The 24,396-nt window shown below is 40.4% G+C and overlaps 1 protein-coding gene across 4 annotated transcripts in view; it reads left to right on the forward strand.

Annotated features, from left to right (window-relative positions):
- agrn (agrin) overlaps nucleotides 1-24,396 on the forward strand; it is a 278,848-nt gene that overhangs the window by 244,319 nt on the left and 10,133 nt on the right. For 2 of the 4 annotated variants that reach the window (XM_025004894.2, XM_025004895.2), the window contains 11 exons: nucleotides 1,195-1,387; nucleotides 3,495-3,710; nucleotides 3,829-4,058; nucleotides 6,017-6,151; nucleotides 8,778-8,868; nucleotides 10,169-10,333; nucleotides 10,469-10,580; nucleotides 12,106-12,117; nucleotides 14,482-14,598; nucleotides 17,926-18,109; nucleotides 18,884-18,971. In XM_025004894.2, the coding sequence (XP_024860662.1) occupies nucleotides 1,195-1,387; nucleotides 3,495-3,710; nucleotides 3,829-4,058; nucleotides 6,017-6,151; nucleotides 8,778-8,868; nucleotides 10,169-10,333; nucleotides 10,469-10,580; nucleotides 12,106-12,117; nucleotides 14,482-14,598; nucleotides 17,926-18,109; nucleotides 18,884-18,971 (1,543 nt within the window). The remainder of the gene's footprint in view (nucleotides 1-1,194; nucleotides 1,388-3,494; nucleotides 3,711-3,828; nucleotides 4,059-6,016; nucleotides 6,152-8,777; nucleotides 8,869-10,168; nucleotides 10,334-10,468; nucleotides 10,581-12,105; nucleotides 12,118-14,481; nucleotides 14,599-17,925; nucleotides 18,110-18,883; nucleotides 18,972-24,396) is intronic. The other 2 variants (XM_017411271.3, XM_017411272.3) reach the window with 1 other exon arrangement.

Here is a 24,396-nt window from a genome sequence, read left to right on the forward strand (position 1 = left end):
CGCTGCAAACTACAACCTGAAGTGCTTTAATAAGAAATCAATAGAAACACACTATTGTGATACAGAATCAGTTTTTGAAAGGAAGGTTTTATAAAATCAAAGATTCAAGTGAAAGAACACAGCATATAATTCTCCTGTCATGTTTTAGTTTGCTGTGAGTGCAAGGTGACACCTTGGATGGCGGTGGGAGTGATGACTTTCAGTTAGCGCTGAATTATGTAAATTAAAGTTTTAAGTGCTCGCAGATGTGGATTTATAGAGCAATTTAAAGCTGAACAAATTAACAGCAGCCTGAGCATAAGAGACATTGTCAGGTTTATGCCTTTTGTTTTTTTTTTCTTGTTTTGTTTTTAACTCAAGAACAAAGAAGTCAGGGGTGATTTAGTCAGACAGTTTTTTTCTTCCTCAAACTCATCTCTAGTGATTCGGATAGTTTCAGCATCTCATTAATGTGCAACTACTGAGCTGTTTGCTAAAGGTAACGTCAAATCCAATCAGCTCCTCTGAGAAAATCACCAAACGAGGAGAACTTCTTGATAAACACAAACTTTTCTCTTTTTTTTGCCTCCCACTTACCCTACTTTGGGATTTGGAGGAACAAGTTGCGACCTCACACAGCTGCATCTTTAGATAATTGACACTAATTGCTTTGATGGGGATTAGATGATGAGAATTACTCTGTGTCTTTGAATCAGAGTGGTTAACTGAAATCACGAACACCCACACACACACTCACACACTCACAGCCTCCCCCAGATCAATCAAGTCATTAGAAAACAGGGAGCTCATCGGCTGCCATTCTCCTCAGAGAGATGTGCCGAAAGACAGATGGACAGAAGGAAAAAATGAGGCTTGGGGAGAAAATGGATGAAAATTATATTTGTTGAGTGGCTGAAGAGCAAAGCTAAATTGTAAACATGTGTGTGTTTGTATGTGTGAGGGTCCATGACCTGAGAGTGGCTGAAAAAGTTCCTCCTTCTTTCTCAATTTCCTCCTTTTTGTAAAACTCAAAGTCTTTTGGAAAATTATTACTCCTAAAATAAACTGATGGACTGGCTGTTTTTTCCTATCAAGAGGCAGTGACTCATCACCGCCACTCATGCGTAATTATGCACATTAAACTTCTGTTAGACTGAGATAAAGCAAATCACATAGTAATAACAGGATTGGCTTGTTATCTTCATTCCTCTACAGTGATCAAATACTTCATCCCGTCATTCGGTGGCCAGTCCTACTTGGCCTTCCAGACAATGAGCGCCTACCACACGGTCCGCATTGCCATGGAGTTCAGAGCATCCGAGCCGACCGGCCTCCTCCTCTATAACGGTCAGATGAAGAAGAAGGACTTCATCTCTCTGGCTCTGGTCAACGGCAGGGTGGAGCTCAAGTGAGTGTCGGCTCAGTTAAGAGGCCCATCAACCTTGGTATTTATTGATTCAGCTGCTTTTGACAGATTAAATTTAATAGGTGGTTTTATCTTTCCAATCCATCCTTATCACAAAATGTCATGAAACATTAATGATCCCCATGAGGGAGCAGGGTCATTTCAGCAGCAGCTGCTGGGAGAGGATGTAAATAAGAGCAAAACAAAGAGAGCTAAAGATAATGAGGCAAATAATTACAGCGAGTAAACGCGTAGAAAACAGCACTGCATCCAAATAAATACATATGGGGACTTCTGGACAATTTGCAAGTTAAAATCAGGCATTCTGAAACATATTGAAATGTTAGATACAGTGAGGAAAATATGTACTAAAAACTGAATTTAAAAGATCTGAAACCTGTGACAAGTGATGTTCTCATCCATACTAAAGTCTCTCAGGGTGCTTTTTAAGGCAGTTGTGCTTTTTTGGCACCACAGCAGTGGGAATACACAGATACCTTTTGTCTAACATTGGTATATATCATAACAGAACAGGAGGATTTCCTCAGTTTGAAAGAGACATTTACTCTTATTGAAAGTCTGAGCTCGTGCGTCGTTCCTCACTGATCTTCTCTAATCCAGAATGTTGGGTCAGACAGCTGTCAGTCAAAGCTGACAGTCATGGCCACACATCACTCATCTCTATCATCAACATTTGAAAAGACAACAGGAAACTAAGAACTCCCAGCCTCTAGGGAGCACTCGTTTTGTTCCCGCTCCAACTTCCGGATGGTTTTTGGTGGTAAATCTGTATGGATGTTTGTCATTTGAAGGGAACTCACTTGGTGGCATTTTTACCGCTCTAAAATACCACTGTGGCTTAAATTTAATCTCATGTAGCTCAGAAAAAAAAACACCTTCCAAACTGGATGTACAGCTCAATTTTTTTTGTTGTTGTTACCGTCCAAATTCATTTTGTGGTCTTTAGTTTATCGATTTTCTTTTAAGATAATAAAAAGTTGTTATGCCATCTAACAAGCTAACTAGCTGTCGGTGCACTGAAAAATGTAAGCTTTAAGATTGAAAGGGCCTACAGGAAACTCATACTGGTAACAGACTGTTGAGCAACATATTGTACAATCCAAAACATGAGATAAGAAGAATAAAAAAGACTAGAAAACAAGAAGATATGGAGAACAGGAAGCTTATCATTTGAAGGTAAACTAAAGCAGGTCAAAACTCAGGTAAAACAACCTGAGGTGTAGAATATGAAAAGTGCGTTTAGTATTATCTGGCTTCACCTTTTGATTGGAGCTGTCAGTAGCAAGAAGGCAATTTTCTTGCCAGAATCCTGCTGAAACACAAAGTATTATAATAATGACAATAATAATATGTATTCATCTTTTCTCCCACAGCAGAATTTTATGAATAAAGATTACTTTGGAGAAGCAGTGACTCCAGAAGAGATGTGCATAGACTAATTACAGATTCTGCCCCGTGTTCGTTTTTAGAAGCATTGTTTCGAGCGCAGTATGCTTATCTCGGGTTTTAGATTTCACCGTGACCCCCTAAGAGCTCCTTTAAGTCTCTCCCAACCTGGCCAGGTTAGATTTATCTATTCAGGATGAAATCAATAGCAAACTCAAGGGGATCATTAGTCACTCGTGCTTTCAAATAGGTCTCAATTCCAGAAATACAGCTGTGAGATTACCACCCACAGCTTTGCAAATCCGAGACGTGGGGTGAAAAACTAATTATTTGTGGCAGATAATTGCTCTCAGGTTGTGCTAATACTGCTGTATGTGTGGGTGCACATCCACTACAGCTTTTTTCTGTGCTTAAATGGCCTTTTTCTCACCAAAACCCCATTAGATAAAAGGTTGCATAAAAATAAAGGTGTGAAAAAAAAATTCAAGTGAGTAACTGCTGTATTCCAGGTTATTACATCTTCTGTCTTTCATCCATCATTGTCGAGTAACATGAGCATTTTTTTTTTTTTTAATCATTGAAAATAACCTGTGACGTTGGGTTGTGAACTGATGTCAGCTGTGCATGTACACAGATGTTAGGGGAGTTGTTTGGGTTTTTTGGACACAGTTGACTGAATCCACTCTCTGTCAATCCCACTCAGGTTTAACACTGGATCGGGCACAGGCACTTTGATCAGCAAAGTTCAAATCAGTCAGGGGCGCTGGCATCAGCTGGTAGTAACACGCAATCGCCGATTTGCCGTGCTCAGTGTCGACAATGAGTCACAGGTCCAGGGTGAAAGTCCTCCAGGCACAGACGGCCTCAACCTCGACACCGAGCTGTTCATTGGAGGGGTGACGGAGGAGCTGAAGCAGGAGTAAGACTTTTTTTTACCTCTAGTTGCATCATTAACATTATCAAGCAAAAAAAGCAGCCTTATTGCTGTAAGTTAAATGACATGGGGCACTGAGTGGAGCGACATTCTGTCTCTTCAGTGTGAGGGAACGGACGGGGGTTGCCTCAGGTCTGGTGGGCTGCATCCGCATGCTGGATGTCAACAACCGGATGGTCAACCTTCAGGACAGCGAAGGCGACAATCTTTTTGGCAGCGGAGTCGGGGAATGTGGGAACAACCCGTGTCAGCCGAATCCCTGCAAGAACGGCGCCGAATGCCAAGTCAAGGAGGCTGAGATGTTCCACTGCAAGTGCCGCAGAGGATTCTGGGGTAAGACAGCGATGTAGCAGTAAAATTATGTTAAAGCAGTTGTTTGAGAAACTAATTCTTGTGTAAAAGCAGAGAATATTTCGGAGCCTGAGAAATGAATTTTGTTCAGAAATGCAGTGTGCTGAATTAAAATTTTGCTGAAGAAGCTAAAACAAGCAGAACAGTTGCTAAAATGAGCAAAAGAGAGGCTAATATGAGCCGAACACAGGCTGTAATGAGCTGAGCACTGCTAAAAGCAGCCGAACAGTAGCTGAAATTAGCAAAACAGTAGCTAAGTTTAGCAAAGCTAGTGCTAAAGGTAAAATTAACAAAACCGTATCTAAACTGATCAAAGCTGTAGCTAAAAGCTAAAAGTAGTAATACAGCAGATAAAAGGCAAAAAGAGCAGAACGATAGCTGACAGTAGCATAAGAAGACAAAATAGAGCAACGTTGAAGCAGATTTTAAAAAGAACAATGTTTTTGAAGGAATTAAAAAAGTCTCAGTGTATTTCTGTGGGGAATCTTTCTTGAATAGAGTTGAATATTTAAAAAAACATTTTGATGTGTGAATGATTAAAATAGCACAAATATGAAGAAGCAGTTTGCAAAAAATGTGTGGAAGAAACTATAAACAGGAAAATAATAATGTGAATGCATTAATATTGACTATTCATTTTTAAACATTTTGACCACTATGTGATTTTATTTATTAGTCCTACAGAAGGTCAGGTGGCCAAAAAGCTTAAAACTACCACTTCATTTGTTGCCTTTTCTTTTAGGATTCTCTGCCTTACACAAAAATCATCAGTAAGTCTAACAGCTTCATTTGGGAGCATAACTTGTGCTCCCATCAGAAGAATAGGAAATCATTTAGTAAACATTAAAGCCATCAAAGCTATGTGTCCAACTCAGAAATGACAGATGAAGCATTGAGAACATGTAAAAACTTTGAACAATTTTCAGGCTCTGGTCTTCGGCCTATCGTATGTCTTTGTCTTTGTCTTTGACAGCATCAGGGTGTAGTCAAGTGATTATATAATGTTAAAGTTTAGTCAGGGAAAAAATAATTGTCAGAGTTGACTTTTATGCTTAAAAAGTAAAGCGGTCTGTTTTTAAATAGATGCAGGTCAGTGTAAATGAAAACCACAGAGACATTTAAATTGTGAATCCAAGTAGAATCGCATTGCTTTTTATGTAAAAAGGTGCTTTTATGTTTGGTTACTGAGAGGCTCAAGAGGAAAGATAAATAAGTCTATTCATAGGATGCTGGGATGAGCTGTGTTGGCAAAATGAATGGTAATAATGAGATTTGGACCTTTGCCTGCAGACTAACATTCAAGTTAATTTTATCTTAATGTCAATTTAAAAGTGTCCAAGCTTTTTTTTCCCCCCTGGAAGGAAGAGTAGAGTTCTCAGAAAGAGAGCAGAGAGGGAATACATAATTGGGGAGGGCTGTAGTTAGAAGGGAGGACATGTCAGGACAACCGGGTAAATGAGGGAGGTGAGAGAACATCAGAGTTAAAGGAAGAGTCGTGGAAAAAAAAAGAAAAAGAGGGGAGCTGTGGCAGGGAAGAAATGAGAGCGGAGGATAAAAGTGGGAGTGAAGAAAACAGGGTAGCCCTGTGAGCTCAGCGGGGACGGGGTTCATTAACGCGCGCTGTTCACCACAGGCTCTGACTGCTGAAGTAATGACGGGTGAATTCAGAAGGGCTGTGGCAGAGGGCAAATCCATCATCCACCAGATGTGTGTGAGCCTTTCCCAAAAAAAAATAGCTGTCAGGGAGGCTCTCCACTGTTTAATTTGAATGTGTAAAATTTCTAAATCTTTTTTAGAAAACGACCTCTATCAGAGAGGAAACTCTTCACTTCATCTCCACCGGCCTCAAATAAATTGAGGAGAAAATTATGATTTCATTGGTGTTTTTTTTTTTTTAAAAAACAAGTGTTTTGTTTTTGTTTGTCTTTTTGTCTGTTTAGGTCCAACATGTGCTGACATCCATGACCCATGCGTACCCAACAAGTGCCATGTGACTTCTCAGTGCAGGGCATTGCCCGAGGGAGGATACAGATGCGAGTGTCCCATGGGACGGGAGGGAAGGCACTGCGAGAGAGGTGAGCTCACTAACCCTTCTTCGATATTTGCATATTTTTCTCTCCTTTTCCTTCCCACTTTGTGACATTTCCATCCACCCTGTGATGAAACGGAGGCAGACGAGGGAGTAAGGCTTCAGATTTGGGGGTGATGGGAGGGTTGTTACAGAAGTGTGGCTTATGATTGGCCCCGTTGGGCCATTCACTCCATCAACTCAGCTCCGCTTGTTAGTGAAAAGGCAGAAACATTCCCTTCCTTGCCGCCTCTCCGCCCACAGGTGTTGTGTTCAAACTTGTTTGTTGGTACTTAGTTTCACATGGCAGAACCAAGCTGGTAGTGGGGAAAAAAAGACCATAGCGCAGCTCAGATGCTTTTGAAGTTCATCATTAAAAGTTTTTGGTGGTGTCACATTTTGAAGTCTTCTCTTGTTTTTTTCCCTCCCTGTCTTTATAGATGTTGTCATGCATGTAGGTAGAAGCTGACTTCTGCAGCTGCACATTAAAGAGAAATACTGCTGTACTCTTTATAAACAAAAGAGAAACATGCAGCCCCGAGTCTCTGGGGAATTTAGAAAAACCAGATGGGAGTAGCCTCCATCCAAGCACCGAATCTCAAGTTAGCAGGTGATTAAAATAAATTGAGGTGAACCAAAATCGATGCCATGTGAGCGAGAGCGTCTCCCATTCCAAAAGGCTATTTTTACACAGGAATCAATGAGATGACTAATCGCATCAGTCCTCTCTGCCTGCGGTGATTAATGGCAGCATCAGTCAGCCGGAGTGTCGGTCCCAGACAGGAGCTCGCAGATAAGAAGCCAGTCAGGCGGACGTCCACTCTGAGAACTGCACTCAGAACCGTTAAAAGGACAGGTAGCTTAGAGGCCACTCGTCAGGAGCCTGAAGGTGAGTGTAGTCATAATAATGAAGTGTTTGCATCTGAGCGAGTGCGTGAGCCCAGCTGAGCGGAGGTTTCCCTTCTGATTCAGCCGAGGTTCGCCGACAGATACATTCACAGTCAAGGACTTTCCTCAAGGGTGTTCCAGTTGTATTGAATGGCCTACTTTCCTCTGCGCTCTCACCCTGTGATAATGTAAATCATTATAATTTACCAATGGAAAAATGAACTCCAGGGGGCGTTTCAGTTTCAACAATGTGTTTTTTTTTCTCCCCAGTAGATGCATTTACAGTACAAATCAGTAACCACTCAGTGTATGCGACTCTCTAAACAATGTAGGCAACTAAGGAGCTGATTGTTATTGCTGTCACAAAGTCTTTTAACCGGTAAAATGTACATTTTAGTTGCTTTATTACGCCTCTCTTTGTTTATAGGGGTTTTGATGGGTTTTACTGCATGTACTAATGATCTAGTATTTATCAGATATAAACAAAATTACTCCAGTGTTTAAGCATCAACCTCAGTATCACTGGAACAGGTTCATGAGTGTTGCTTTTTGCTCATTATTGCCCATTGCAGAAGGTGAATGAGATTATATTTTTACCTGTGTGTGCATGTGTGAATTTGTATGTCTGTCTGTTGCATTAGCAATACATCTCATGAACTAGTGGAGGCAAAATATTTCAACTTGCAGAAAGTAATCACTGAATGCACATCTACAACTAGATTCAAGATGGCTGCCACAGCCAACTGACCCTAAAAACAGAACATTTGTATAACTTAATAAATTTTATAGATATTCAACTAGACTTTGGAGACTGATTCTCATCACATATTCTGAGCAATAACAGATTATGCAAGATCTTTGTTTAAATTTTGACATTAACTATTTGGAATCAACTCTGTCTGTTAGCAAAATATCTTAAGAACCACTTCAGATTTTTCTGACACATTGATCCTTGTTTCAGACCGAGCAAATGGGAGGAAAAAAAGAAAAGCCACCCACGCTGGTGTCTCAGAAACTAAATTCTGAGCACTTCTTTTGCTCCAGGAGAGCTTAGTTTAGTGAAGGAGTACAGGTCTGTTTTTTCCCTCGTCTCCATGTTTTGTGTGCCATCATCATTAGCAGTCTTCTGCACAATAGCTAATTAGCTTTCTCATCTCTGTCTTCCTTCTCCATCCTGACTCAACTCAGCTAATCCCAACCAATTACAAAAAAAAAACCTTCCTTGCCTGCTTCCATAGGTATGTGCGTCAGATGTGTGTTTGTGAGTGTTTAGCAAATCACAGGGCACTGAATGATGGCAGTTCCTGCGCTATAAACATATACCCCCGAGTGACACTTGAATGATTTTTAATGTCAAGCCACTTGTTAGAAGATGGCACACAGCCTGTCCTAATGACTCCAGACTGCCAGGCAGAGACACGTCACAAAGACATGAATTTGCGAAAAGGGCTGCCAAAATACAATGGCTTCATTATTTTACAGGTCCCAGATGTGTGTTAAACTCTCCATGTTTCCAAATGTTCTTTGTCATCCAGTGGCGTGCTGTGTAATCAGTCTGGCATAAGTATTTCTGCTTTTCTTTTCTTTTTTTTCTGCTGGGAAAAAGTCCTAATCCCAAAGGCTGTATGCACACAAATTTATCTCTGACAGGTCCCTCAAAGATATGCAACAATCCCTGAATTTTAATTCTGTCAGCAGCAAAACAACAGGACCTGGACTCAAACCTAGTCTCTTTGTTTTTCCAGTGGTTGAAAAGAAAGGGGCTTACATGCCTCTGTTTAATGGAGACTCATACCTCGAGCTGAAGGGGCTTCATCTCTACGGGCACGATCTGCGGTAAGTCCCACATCTCTGAGTGAAACCTACCGAGAGAGGCTTTGGAGACATTGCCGAACACTGAATATGATGTAGTTTTCATAGACCGAGCTTGTTCTGCGCCTAAGGCAGAGAACATGCTGAGGCTTCTTTAAGCCTGAGCTGAATTGATAATGCGTGTTACTGCTAAAGGTGGAATCTCAGTGGGCTGCAACTAGTTGGCGAGCAGCATTTGTGGGGCAGTCTCCAGAATGTCTTGCAACGTTTGCAGTGGTTCTGGGAAACGTACAGTCCTTTTGTTTGAGTTTTGAACATGTTTATAAAATGTTTGCAACAAATCTTCTTTCAAAACAGTCACAGGGTTGATGTGGGCATCTCCAACCTATCTTAGGAGCCCTAGAGATGTATTTTGACCTCTGATAGAAAACTTCCAAAGCAAATGTCCTGGTCTAAAAACCACAGTGAGGGTCAATAATAATTCATTTTAAAAATGGTCTTAAATCGGCTTATTTTTATTTTTAAAGTGTACTCCAGTAGATTAAATTATAAAGGTGGGGGCAGGTGCCAAGGTATGTACAAAATAGTCAATGTGAGTATGATCTGGACTGAGGTGGACAACGAAATAATGTGCATGACCAAAAATGCAGTTTTGCAAACCATTTACACAACATTAGGCCGTGACACTGCCATGACTCGCTGGTCACACACACTCAGAATTCATGCAAACATCCATTTTCTTTACCTGCATTTTCCTTTCTGTGTCATCGGGTGTCTATCTCCAGCAGGCAATGTGCTAGAGACAGAGGACACCCTGGACAGGTCACAATGTCCATCACAGGGTCACATATAGACAAACAAGACAAACAACCATTCACACTCTCACTCACGCCTAGGGGCAATTTAGAGTTACTAATTAACCTGCATGTTTTTGACCTGTGGGAAGAAATCAAAAAACCCAGAGTAAACCTACACATGTAAGGGGAGAAGATGTAAACTCCACCCAGAAAGGTCAGGAGGTGAACCTGCGACAGTACGAGGCAGTGCGAACCACTGCTCCACTGTTCCACCAATCTGAATTTAGTGAGACTGAAAAGGAAAATTTGCATATTTACTAAATTTTCTCTCAGTTACAAGTTGCCAACTAGTCTCACTCAGTCACAGCCCAATAAGATACTACCTTAACTTTATCAAGTTCTAACAGGTCAGATTTACCTGTAAAGAAATAGTGTTCAAAGACGAGACGATGTGCATCATTTGCTAAATCTTGTGTGTGATTGTTATCTTGTGGGTGTTCACTCAGTTTTTTGTGCTTTATCTGCAGTCAGAAAATCAGCATGTCGGTGGTTCTCCTGGCCACGGATTCCAATGGTTTGATCTTCTACAACGGCCAAAAATCCGACGGAAAGGGAGATTTTATCTCTCTGTCTTTAAATAATGGGATCCTGGAGTTTCGCTATGACCTGGGAAAGGGACCAGCTACTATCAGGTACACTTTATTTGAGAGTTCAGAAGAAATTAAGTTTTACAGACAAAAAGGATAAACGAAACACATCAGTAGTGGAACTGTATTTATACTTGTTTGTTTTCTAAAGTATAGCTGTATGTGTGTTTTGTGATTCAGGAGTAAGGAACCCATCCAGCTGAACGTGTGGAACACCATCAATCTGGAGCGCTCCCTCCGCAAAGGAGAGATCATGGTTAACAAGAAGGACCCGGTCCGAGGAGAATCTCCTGTAAGAAACAGCAAGCTAACAAGCTCCTGCCAATGGTTATCCTGCTTTCCGCATGCGGAACCATTGGGCTTCTGCTTAGCCTTGCTTCTGCCCGTGTATACTCATCTGCGTGCTTATGTCCCATCAATGCCACGACCATCATAACGGTACTCCAAGTTTATGCTGCAGATGCGGAAATGCTCCTCCTTGGCAAAGGTTTTCCGCCTGGCCTCACATCGTTTGGTTTCACAGACTTGTTTTAGTGAAAATATGTCACTCTCTCCACATGTCCGTAAAGGTAGAACGGAGAGCTTCAGATGTAGAGCGCCAGTTTGACAAGCTGTCTCAGATTAGTAATTCCCTTTTTTTAACTCTCAGCCTTTCAACTTACTCACTTCCTAGAGATAAAATGTGGTCTTTTGGTTTGAAACAGAAAAGCTGTATTTACTGCTGGTATCTAGTCTCTTTTTTAAATCCTACCTCTGCTGTGGTGCCTTGGGAGGTGGAGGCAAATATGAGAGATATCAGCAACAAGAAGAGCGTAATGAATTTTTTTTTTTTCATTCAGCGCTTAGACCAATAAAGCAGGTACAAGCTTCCAAATGAGAGTAATCTAATAGTTTGATATGTCTGTAAGTCATCTAATTATATTGAACAGTGTAAATTTTGATTGTGAACAAGCAGACAGTCAGCTCCATCATCTTCTGCATTTAAAAAGACACAACAGTTTTTTTTGCCTCCCCCGTCACGGGTATAGTAATTGTGTTTTACTCCAGCAAGAGAGGCAGAAAATCTTATTAAAAGAAGAGAGTAAAGAAAAAACAGCAAAGATGTGTGTTGAGGGGAGGGGTAGAGGGGATACAAGGGATGAGTTGAGACTAGTTATGAAGCTCGGTACAGAGACCCTATAGAGTGTGGCTCTCAGCTAATTCTCTCCCACTTCAGCTCTAAGGACCGGAGGGGGGGGAAGTTACAGTATGTCTTCCTCAGAGAAACCCGCAGGAATCATATAGATATAGTTTGCATTTCTGGGAGTAATCATCATATCAAAGAGTGTGCAGGCTGCCAGAGTAATGAGATGCAAACTTTCAAAGGTACAGATAGGAGAAATAAAAATCTACTTCACGTCTTATTTAATGGCAGCAGTCAGTAAATGAGCTTGGGTTAAGTGGCACTATTCACAGCCTCATCCATGATGTTTTTTTTTCTTTTCATCCACTCTTGATGGCACCATCTGCGTCGTGCATGGCTTTTTTAAGACAGTCTTATTTGTATTCACTCTTGCACAGCTGTTTGTATGTGTACAGTATATACAAAATGCATCCCTCACATTTCTTTTTTGCTACTGCACAGCTATTTTTAATGCTTTTACAGATATGCATATGTGTGTTCATGAGATAATTGGTGATTATCTGTGTTTTGTGAGCTTTTGCACTTGCCAAGCTCTGCATGCTTTTATGTGCACAAACACTTACTAGTCTTCCCCTAATAACTCTCTTCCTCCTTATTTTCTTTCCTTCTCTATGATGTGCTGTCTGGAAATAAGAAATCACGCAAGGTAATGAGGCGAATACCAGTCACACTATAGTTCGTGTTTCATTTGATCACCACGTCCTCTTACCTCTCACCCAACCCCCCACCCCCACCCCCAGCAACAACACAGAAGAACAAACCACCCTCTGCAGATTAACAGGCAGCTTTGAGAAGTGCCAGCTCTGTAGAGGAAAATAAATAAATAAGTTGCCATTTCATAAGCTCATACATGCACACGCGGCACTGAAGAGGAGATGCTCCTAAAGAGCAAGGTTTGGCTTTCACCTCGGTCCATCTGCTGCGGGGGTGGGAGGGGGTGGGAAAGGAGAAAGAAAAAAGAAGCAGTGATCCTTGAGATGGCCATTGTTTTAGGCAACAAAGAGACATCTTTATTAGTCCAGTGTAGGCGGGAATATCACGCCGGTACCGCGTGCCTGTCGGAAAGTGAGAGCGAGGAGGATACGTACCGCGGGAGGTGGTGAGGTGCTAAGCCAAGCCAGGCTGTTCTTTTGTCATCTGCTCCCACTTCTGTCGCACACAGGAACAATCCTCCATAGTATTGTGACGTTTTTCACTCACTTTGACCCACTCACTCACCCATAACACAACAAATCTCACTGTACTTCACTGAGTAAGAATCACTCCATAAACCCAGCTGCCCTTTATCAGTAGGTACACATTTCAACTTGTTTGAAAAAAAAAACAAAATCTGTCTTTTCATTGCATGAAAGCTCTTTAAAAATATAAATGTGATTTTATATAATGACTGCATAAACTCCAATACAAACTTGGAAATATATCAGCTCTCAAACTATAACTTTTGAAAAAGTTAGGATAATTCTGAAAAAGTTGGGACATTGTGTAAAATGGAAATAAAAACAGAATGTGACGATTTGCAAATCTTATTAACTCGTTTTTTATTCACAATGGAACACACAAACATATCAAATGTTGAAACTAAAAAAACTACAATTTTGGGGAGGAAAAAAACTAGAGAATTTCAAATTTTATGGCAGCATGACATCTCAAAAAAAGTTGAGACTGACAACAAAAGGCTGTGAAAATTAATGTTACAAATAAGAAATGGATGCAGAAGCATTTTAGAATGAATTAGATTATTTGGTAACATTTTAGAGGCTGAATGTCTCAGAAGTAAAGATGGGCAGAGATTCACCTGTCTTTCAGAATAATGTTCCTCAGTGTAAAATTTGTAACACTTTGAATGTCCCTTCATATACATAAAGAATGTAGAGAAATCTAAAAAAAAGTACAATTCTTTAGTTTCAGCATTTGATATGTTTACTATGTTTCATTGTAAATAAAATATGGGTTTATAAGATTTGCAAATCATTGCATTCTATTTTTATTTACATTTTACACAACGTCCCAACTTTTTCAAGGTTGGGATTGTACATGAAACTCACAGGAACAGATTCAGAATGATTTAGTGACTCTGCCTGCAGAGTGACAAAGCTGCAACTTTTCAGCCTCAGGTGGGCAACTACATTTGGTGGCAATTGTTGGCAAAGCCAAAGAGGTATCAGCCACAACTGGGTCCAGCGGCTTTAGCCAAGGTCCCTGCTTTGTCTCTGTTGGAAACAGCTCAAGGTGCACCAACACACAGGCTTCAGCCAAACTCCGATGCCTCCTGCTCTCCAAATCCCATCCTAAATAAAAACAAACTGCTGCCAGCCTGCCTGTTTATTTGTCCCCTTCCATCATTTTTTTTTCAGCAATTAACTCTATTTTACCCTTCTGGCAATTGCTGCCCTACATAAAATAAAGATCATTAATTTCCTTCCTTCTGAAGTGGACAGCCTCTTCACGGGAGCGTCACCTCTGCTAATGCAAAGCAATCATCCTGAATGTTTGGTGGAAAGAATCAAATTTCATAGCCATCGGACGCGCAAATGAATGGCAATTAATTTGTCTCCATACTCATCTGTTTGAAAGGTCGCTGCTTATAATCAGCTATTCATTAGAGAAGTCTGTAAAAGAACTATATGGCTCAAGTCTAGCCTGCTCTTGATTTTCTTTGTAGTCTTTTTTATGCCACAGGGGATAATTGATCGCTCCCTCTGGGGGACAGAAAAATCAGGTTTTTTGTAATGCATCGAGTGTATTAGCATTGATTGGAAGTGCAGTTAACTGCCAGCTACAATTTCCTGGAGATAAATGCTTTTCAGGAAGTCTTAAGTGAAAGGTTGAAACTTTTATTTGGCTTCCTGAACACAACTTTATAGTTTTACTACTCATTTGGCCCTAGATAGAAAGCCCCTCCTTTGCTTTGGAAGCAGTTTAACGGAACATTTTTAAAGATACATATGAAGCTTTTTTTTATTATTCTTTTGGCTTGCCCACTGAAACTTTTTGTCTCTTGTCTCATCAGAACAAGCACACAGATCTCAACCTGAAAGAGTCGCTCTTTGTTGGCGGAGCTCCTGATTACAGCAAACTAGCGAGAGTTGCTGCTCTGACAGAGGGATTCAAAGGAACGATCCAAAAGGTAAAGATGTTCAGAAGCTGCTGATGGTGAAGGTGGGGTGATAATGTTTTTGCCCATGTCAGGTTGTGCGTGTCTGCATGTGTGTTCATTTCTCTATATCAGGTTTTGTAATGAAACTTTCAGAAAGTAATTATTGGCTGTACATCTACAACTGATTACCTTTTGTAGTTTACACAGTTAATGCTAATTGACCTTAGCCTTCACAAAAATGTCTTTATCTCAGTGAATTTTACATATATTTTGCTAAAGTTTGATGTGGTAGTAGCTGTTATTCACAACATATATTCCAAGCGCTAATAGATTATACAAGAAATCGCAGTATTGCATGAAGTTGTGCCTAATGCCACATAAATATTTCTCCACATAGAATAATCTTGGTCTAAAGCCCAGGCGTGAAAGGCGGTGGGCGATGTGCACTCCTTCATCGAAAACCAGGCCTTTAATTATAACAGAGTATTTTATTATTAGTTCAGCTCATCAGTCCTGTTTTATTTTAATGACTTTGAGCTCTTGAGCCATGCAACGTACTGTTGCGAAGTCAGATGATCTTGGTAATTTTCCATTATGAGCTCACACTGTGACGAGAAGTGGCTCTGCTCATTTGGATTAGCTCACACTAATTTTAGTGTGCATATTTTTGAAGTCCCTCCATTTTGCTTTTTCTCAGATCTTTTCCCTGACAGCTTTGCAGTTTTTTTTTTTTTTTCTTCTTCTGCTTTCTAGCAAACAGCTCATCCCTGAGTGCCCAAAATAACTCAGTGGAACAAAGGCTGGATGTTGGTGTTTGCACAAACTTGTCAGTAGTTCTTGTCTGCAAACTTTCCCTTGACAGTTCCGAGCCAGTCAAAGCTAAATGTGGCATTTGTCGTACTTGGCCTCCAGGGAATAGTTAATTATGTAGAAGACGGTATGTATTCGTGCTTTGATGTACTGTTTAATTTGCGTGTTGCATCAGCACCTATTGTCTGAGGAACTTTTTATCGTGTTGACAGTGTGGATTTTATCTTTAAAGGACCACGTTAATCTGAATCTACAGCTTCACTCTGCGTTCAATAATTAGGTTTAATGACCCTTCAGCGGAAAACTCAATGCCCTTTAACTGCGTGCTTTCTTTTGGGTAACAGTCAAAAGTTGTAACAAATGATAAATTTAATCTGAAACTTTTAACAATGAGGCAGATAAACTGAGCAGATATGAACAAAAATCTATATTGTGAAGGATTTTTTTTTTGAACAAAAGTCTATAAAACAGTTTAAATGAGTTTTTTTAATTATTTTTTTTTAGATTATTTTGTTGCATAAGGTTGCAAGCACATTTGAGTATACTCTGCCTGGACATATTGTATAGTGTGCCATATGTTCTAAACATATTTTCCTTTATGTGCTTCTTAACCTCCTGCTAACTCGGCGGCCCCCTGCAGTGAGTCTGACTATATTTGTCAAACTATCGCCCACTAGCTCCCAACATTTTGAAAGTTTCCAAGCAGGGGGCTGCCTAGTTCTCCTCAAGTGGAGGTAACATTTTTTTGTTTCATTTTAGGAACAACACATTTGGTTGATGTCACATATTTTTATGATCTAATCAGCATGTAGCAACATCTGACTGCAGCCAAAGTGTGAAAATCAAGACTTGCGAAACTGCATTCTAGGCCACGCACATTATATTTGTGGCCCACATCGTACATCTCGTACCGCAGCATTTACGACAAAACACCTGCACTGAAAGTCTGTGGCTTGTGTGCATTTATGCACTGATTACAGGAGTTGGAGAAGATGAAGAAAAAGTAGGCTAGTAATTGTTGTGGTGCAGGTGAACCTCCGGACATTTAACAGCATCACAAACCTGGTTTTTCTCAATCAGACGCGATATAATGGCGCTGCTCTTATCGTTTTTTTCCACTTATTGGGGAGGTGAGTCCTAAGTGATGTCAAGCGCTGGGGACAGAGACTGGTGTAGTACATCTCAGTAACACAGGTGTCATAAAGAGAGCCCAGTATTTGTGTCGACACGTGCTTCAATGTACGTTTTGTTTTGCAGGTGCAAACCATGCAGACAGTGTCAAGTTACAGATACGTAGATGTTGTCATACAGTAACTAAAATATAAACAGGTGGCAAATCCTAAAGAAATACGTCTCCATCACTCTAGAATTACAGAAACTAAATTGAGAAAGTTTTCTTTTTTTAACCATGCTCCAACACCATGTGACACAGATGCACCTGCAAACGTTTTCAGACTTGTTAGCAACTCCCTCATGAATGCGGTTCCTGATTTGACGCATCACAGAAAGATAACGGCTTTAATTCAGTGGTTCTCAACTGGTCTAGCTTTGAGATTCAACATCACCTCTTAATGACAAGCCGTGACCCAAATCGAGAAAAATTTTTCAACTTCTCAAATTAATTGAATGAACAGATGGTGCAGTTTGAACCTGATATAGAATAGATCTCTCAAAGCATGCCAACAAAAAGAAACAAGTTTAATGATGAACTAAAACAACCACAAGTGACGATGCTAGAGAGGGATATATTCCCTTTTACGCTCAATTAGTTGCATTTTAATTAAAACCAAAACTTTTCACCTCAGTAATTTCAGCCTATTTTAACAGACTCGACAGTGCTTTCGCACACAAACATGGGATAAAAAAGCCCAACTACTAAGAAGTTGTTTCAGAAAGACTTAAAATAAGGAGCTTTAGCTGAGTACCACCCACTGAATAAATAACAAGCAATGTCTTATTAAAGTTAGTCAGTTATTCAAGCATTAATCATAAGGCTGACATCAGTATCAGAACAATGATTTTTTTTCTTTTCCTAACATTTCTTTTGCTCAGTAAAAGACCCGTGACACTGAAAATGGGTCCACACCCACTCTTTGGTTGTGACCAATTAATGCTTGATGCTTTATTTGATATTTCCAAATTATTTTCCTGAATTCAGTCTTTGCAACATTTAGTTATGAGTAATTAAATTAACAAATAAATAATAAAGCTTTAAAAGAGTATCTTCAGACATTTCAAAATGGTAAACTTTGAAATTTGAGCTCAGTCGTGGTTCAGCCCCCGGACATCTATGGTCACCACAGAACTCTTCCTGCTTAATCTGCAGTAGAAAAAAAAAAAAAAAGCCCACTACTCATCATTCTTTCCATGAATGAAACACAAATTGACATTCCAAATCCATCAGTTGTTATTATGCAACGAATAATTGCAAGAACCTTCCAATTTTCACCACTAGGTTTACTACATAAATGTCGCCAAGTCAATACTGAGATAACACCTGAAATTTCTATTATTCAAATCTGCCCCGTGTCTCCCTATGCTTTTCAGATCATGTTGATGAGTACGCCCATCCTCAGGGAGGAGAACGCCCTGAACTCCAGCAACGTAGCCATGTTCCAGGGCCACCCGTGTTTCCACGAACCCTGCCTGAATGGCGGCCGCTGCAACCCTCAGCTAGAACGCTACGAGTGCTCCTGCACGCCTGGTTTCTCAGGGGATAACTGTCAGAACAGTGAGTGTTGTTACCATTCCAGCCACAGTCATATTACATTTCTGTTTATGCTGCTGCAAGGCAATAAAACAAAGAGGATCTCAGAGCTTAAAAACCCCGTTGTTTCCCAATTTTTAGAGGGATCTTTTTCACAAGGCAGTGGCTAACTGTAATTGCTGGATTGAAATAACCTTATCATGGCTGCAGTCAGTCATTGTAAAAACACAAATTGTTTCACTTCCTCATCCAGGATTATCTGGTTTTGCTTTAAAAGGATTCTTAGTGTTTTGGCTCCTTTTGCAGCACAGTGTAAGCGGGTCTGAAATCAGCAATGCTTCATGTAGCACAGCTTGATCTTGGCTCGCCTCTGTGAAAGGTAAAATATGAGCCTCGATTCTGCTATTGTGTTCTTTCTCTGTAAGCTTAAAACCAGCATTATACATGATGTCTCTTTTATGTCAGCACTGTTATTTAGTGATATCAAAGTAATGCAAATGTTAGAAAAATGATTAAACATGTCAGCTGAATATTCATGAAAAGGGTTGCGCACCCCTTTCATCATCTTCACGTTACCCTGTGAGATGGATACTCGCTCTGTCCCGATCTGTCTTCCACACTCAAGTCAGTGCTTTCACCATTAACCTTGTGCGTGTGGTCGGCTGTCCCTTTCACGTTAATTAAAACACAGCCGCCCCCCCATCGCCTGCAGCCCTGATAACTGAACCCTTGCTCTTATTGATTGGTGTGATCTCATCCTGCACCTCACCCCACCCCGCCCTCCCCCCTTCTTCGCAGCCATCCACGAGAAGTCCGCCGGAGAGACCGAGGCCATTGCCTTTGACGGACGGACTTTCATCGAGTACCACAACGCTGTCACGAGAAGGTAAGGAGGAGGACGAGTCATAATCTCTTCAGCTTCATTTTCATTGTAATACCTATTAGCGAAATATCCCCTCTTGTCTATCTATCTCCTTCTTTGGTGAGTGGTGATAGCAGCGTTGATGATATCATCAGTGGAAGGGCTTCAGGGAGAACTGAGTGCTCTGCTAATAGCTCACCCTCGCTGTCTTTGGCAGTTCTGCTTTGCTTTTGACAGGATTTCACTAATTAACTAGACAGTTAGCAATCACAGTCTTGCCTTGAGCACATTCTATTCAGTCTGTTGTCTACTAATACTGGACACACACATGATTAAACCTCTTATCCTGTTTAAGTATTTGGATGACTAGCTGAAGTTCAAAGATTTGTCAACTGCATTTTTAACCCCCTAGGAAAGGCGCAGAAAAAATTATGTAATTTTAAAATGTTTTTGTTACAAAACAAAAACAACCTGAAGAAACACTCTCCCTATAGGCTTCAAATGAGCCGGTTTTATTTGTTGTTTTTTCTTTTTTTTCGTTCCATCCATCTGCAAGGTTGGCAAGTGTGTGCCTCCAGGTTTGCATAAACAAAAAATGTTTACGTGATGAACCTGAAAAGGCATCCAGCATATGGTTGTGTATCTCACAGCTCTTCACACAAACACTGTGAGGTGTGAAAACTGGGCCACAGCCTGCAGATCGTCGCGCTCCCAACTCACAGCCACTTCGAAACAACTGACGGGGGAATTCTGTCACTCACATTTGTGTCTGAATGTCCGTCTTTGCTGTCCGTCCGTTACGTCAGCGTTCCTTTTGTCCCATCCACTCCTGTCTTTGTCTCATAAAAATGTCCTTCACTGTCTCTCCTTTTCACTCAAGCCAACTGACCAATGAGATCCCAGAGTAAGTAAACTTAAAGACTGGGCGTTTGCCCAGTTTCAAATCACGCCCAACTAACAATAATTCATTTTTTTTTATAATTAACCCAAATAAGATTAAAGTACATTCAGTTTCCAGAGTTAATTTTCCCCACAGAAATCATATTTTGTGTTGTAAAAGTCAAGAATTTACATGCAAACTCCATATGCATAATTTAATTTGACAGATTTGATTATTTTGGATACATTCCCAGTGTCATTCAGTCCTTTTTTCACTGCAAAGGGAAGCATGAATCTGTGCATGATAAGCATTCTTCTCAATCAGAGAAAACAAATGGCTTTACCAAGAATGTGCAGTAATACATGCATGGTTGTAACTCATTCATAAACAAAATGAATTGCCATGCACTTTATGCTAAATGGCATTAGGTTTTTGTGAGAAATGAATGAGACCCCTTGAAAACTGCAAGAGAAGGATTTACTAAATACTCCTTAACCTACTTTCTGGTGCCGGTGGAGTTTTTGCTTGGAAAAAACCTTCGGTCATGACTTAGTTCCTCTCAGTTATGCATGGAGAAAGGCGGGGTGGTTCTTTCCTGCTCATTAGCTTGGTAAGTAACTTTTATTTTAAAAAAAAAGAAAAGTTTCACAAAGTGGTGGAGCAGAAGTCAGCTTAAATTAAGCAGACTGGATTCAGCCCAGAGTTCCAATCCACCCCAGAGTTTCTGTCATTTCATTTTTGCCAGATCTCTGACTGTAATTTTGAATAATTACAGAGCCGGCTGTTCTGAATGGCTGTGACATGTTAATCACAGATTTATCTCCCTTTGTAGATTAGGCCTCCAATTGAGATCTCACCACAGTGGGCAGCCATGGGCATCAATCTCACTTAGCAGGAGGGACAGTAGTCCTTGGAGCCAGGCTGTCAAAAGTTTAATAGATGTCACAGTCACTAAGAGCCACAATGGGCGGGAATCTAGGCAAACCTTGTTGCAGCACCGATCAATTCGCCATGATTTGATTTTGTAAAGATAATGAATACATTTCTTCAGCGGCAATTAAGTGCCTTGAGGGGCCATAATGCCAAGCTCTCACCTTGAGGTAACGTTTCAGTTACTCTTTACGGTGGTCTCTGATCACTGCTCTTTCACCTCGCTGCCCGTATCACAAAGCTCAGGTCGATTCTCTCAAGCCCCATTATTTCGGTGACAAATCATATCTGGCTATGACTCTCATCTGATATGGTGCTTGACCCCATTTTTTTGACAATTGCCCAATTTTTCTCATCCACTGCTTTCATCTCCAGACAGAAGGTAATTGCTGCACTGTTGTAGCATGCAGCTCCATAAATATAAAGGAGCCGTTCGATAATTGGACGCTGACTTAAAGCAAGATTTGCACCGGTGAGGACACTGACCATGAATGTACTTAATCTTTATGCTATGCTCACCTTTTAAAAATGCTTGATCTCAAGGCATTTTTTGGTGCATCCATCTTAATCTCAGTGGTTCACTCGAGAACCTTTTTTTTTTTTTTTTACAGTTGAGGTGTTATCAAAGTTAAGATACACACTTCTATGATCACGCAGCAGTTGTTATCGACTCTTGACATGGTCGATGTTGTAGTGGAGCAGATAAGCTGTACATTTTGCAACTCCAAGTCCAAGATAGACCTCTGCGAGTCATGGAGAAGGCTCACAACATTCTCCTTCCCTCCCTCCTTTCCCCTTTTATTCCTTGCGGCCTGTTTGCGCTTACACTGCATGCCGTTGACTTTCTCCACTGCTCCCCTAAGTCCTGAGTCTCTGGAGAACCCGTCTGACCAGAGGTGAGTCTCGCAAAGCTTTCAAAATTTTGCTGCAGCCTGTTTGCATCTCTTTTTTTTTTTTTTTTGCTGCCTGCTCACTCCTCTTCCCTTCTCTCTGGACAACTCCTTGATCTCTGACAGGGCTAAATCAATCTTCCTCTGCAGGGACTTTTTTCTTTTTTTTTTTTACAAACCAAACTCTGAAAAAGTTGAGAGAATTAACAAAATTAAAAAAAGAATTAAATAAAGAATTCAATGATTTACAAATTTTATAAACCCATATTTTATCTACAGTGGAAGATAGTAAATATATCAAATATCAAAACTAATATTTCATTAGTTTCATTTTGAGTTTTGATGGCAAGTTGTGGCAAGGACAACAAAAGACTGTAAAAGGAAGTGGTACGAATAAGAAACAGCTGGAAAAGAATTTAGCAACTAATTAGTTTAATTGGCAGTAAGAGGACTGGGTATAAAAACAGCATTTTAGAGAGGCTGAATGTCTCAGAAGTAAAGATGGGCAGAAGGTTAACAGTCTGAAAATAATGGAACAATTTCAGAATAATGTTCTTCCATGGAAATTGAAAAGACTTATATCCCAGCATGTACAGTTCACTATAACATTGAAGGATTTCAAGAATCTGCAGAAATCTCTGAGGTCAAAGGTCAAGGCTGAAAGTCAATATTGGATGTTGGTGATCCTGGGGCCCTCAGGGGCTCCTGCATTAAAAAACAGGTCTGGTTCTGTTCTGGACATCACTGCATGGGCTCAGGAACGCTATTCTATGGTTTGACTAAACAAAATTAGACTTTTTTTGGGAAACCACAGAAACCATGTCGTCCTTGCTAAAGAGGAGAGGGACCATGCTGCATGTTTTCAGTGCACAGTTTAAATTCCTGCCTCTCTGATGGTATAGGGTTGCATTAGTGGCTCTGCCCTGGGCAGAGGCATCACATCTGGAAAGGCACCATCATTCATTCAGCAAAAATTCCATCAAAGTAGCCCCAGGACTGGTGAACAGAATTCTCCATCAGACAAGAATGGGGCAACATTTCCCTCCAAAACCTCCAGCAGCTGCTCCCCTCAGCTCGTAGATGTTTGCTTAGTGTGGTCAACATGATGCTTTTTGAGATGCGTTCCTGCCATCAAATTCAAAATTACTTTTTGTTTTTAGTTTCAACTTCTTAGTTTCCACTGTGAATAAAATGAGTGTTTATGAGATTTGTGAATGGTTGTGTTGTTTTTATTTAAACTTGTCCCAACTCTTTTTAAACTGCGGTTGTAAAACTATGATAAAGTTACTAAAATCAGTCCTAAAGAGCCTCTGCTTGCTGTAGGCTTCTGCTGGTTCTGAAACCAGTTCAGCAGCCCCCTTACAGCGCTGGTCCTCCCATGGCTTTTTATTATTCTGACCACTACTGTCACCTAGTGGTGGAATGGAGGTCCGCACCCTGAGATGTCCTCTGAGGACTAGTAAGAAACAGATAATACCCCTCCATTTCCAAAAGAATATTTCCATCGGTTTAAAAATCTATGAAGCATGTGGTGTATATGAGATTCAGAGCGCCGTGCGTCAGTGTTGTTTTATTCATGATACAATTCTGCACTTTTAATAACCTTGACCTTATCACTGACAAGCTGCTCCGATGGAGATTTATTGGGCCTTGTAAACTCTTTGAGGGTTTGCCAGGAGAGGGTTCACTGAGCCACATTTTTGTTTGTTCATATTTTTTTTTTCTCTTTGGAGGAAAAAAAAAAGACAGAAGAATTCTGATGCTTCTAAGTCATACTTTTCAGTTGTTGTTTACCTCAGCAGTTTTAGTTAAATCAGGGGAGAGCATCGATTTGTAAGAGAAGAATGTTCTTGGAGAGGGAATCTGAAATTTTATTCCAGATTTCCCTCATTTCTGCTGAGATGAACCAGCATCACTGTTCGCTTGTGATGTCAAAGCTCCAGACATCCAGAGTAAAATATAATTTTGCTTTTTTTTGTTTGTTTTGTTTTTTAAATAAGAGTTCAGGTGTAGGAGACATCCTTAGCTTCTTCTTATCCCCTCCTTCTCTGTCCTGTTTGTACTCCTGTGTGGTTTCCTGTTTGTCGTGTCTCATCATTCATCCTGTCTAATCTTTTTGTCTCTGACTTTGTCTTTGTGCAGCTGCTTCTGTCTTCTTGTTTGTGTTAAAAATCCTCAGCATTTGTAATTATGTTTTATGTGTTGCCACCCTTTCTTTGTCTTTGTGTAATAAAAACAATCATGAAAATGTTAGAATTAGTTCAATTTTCCCAACAGTTTCACAAAAACTAATCGATGACACTTAAAATTACAATGGTCTGAATGTTGACTTTATTTCTGGATGATTGTGTGATGATGTTTGACACACACACACACACACACACAAACGAGGCAGAGTGAATGTGTGAACTTTCCACACACAGCTGTGACAGTGAATACAAGCCTCTTAAGGATGGATAGAAGTTTCCTCGTCTCTACATCCAAATCACCCCTGCAGCTGCAGCAGTCAAGAAATGGAGATCAAACAGCTGCCTAAACAACACACACACAGTGCATTATATGAAGCACTGAGTGGTGGTGCAGTTTATGCTCAGTAGGATGTGCTAAAGCTAATAGCAAAACATTCCTCCACTTCTCCACCCTCCATTTCCCTAAAATGTCTGTAACTCTTAGAATCAGGCTGCAGAGCCCAAAACTGCAGCTTTTTTAAAAAATCTCTTTTAAGTTTAAAGGCTAAGCATTCCTTGAA

The sequence above is a fragment of the Kryptolebias marmoratus genome, linkage group LG8 (assembly GCF_001649575.2).
Source record: "Kryptolebias marmoratus isolate JLee-2015 linkage group LG8, ASM164957v2, whole genome shotgun sequence".
Lineage (NCBI taxonomy): Eukaryota > Metazoa > Chordata > Actinopteri > Cyprinodontiformes > Rivulidae > Kryptolebias > Kryptolebias marmoratus.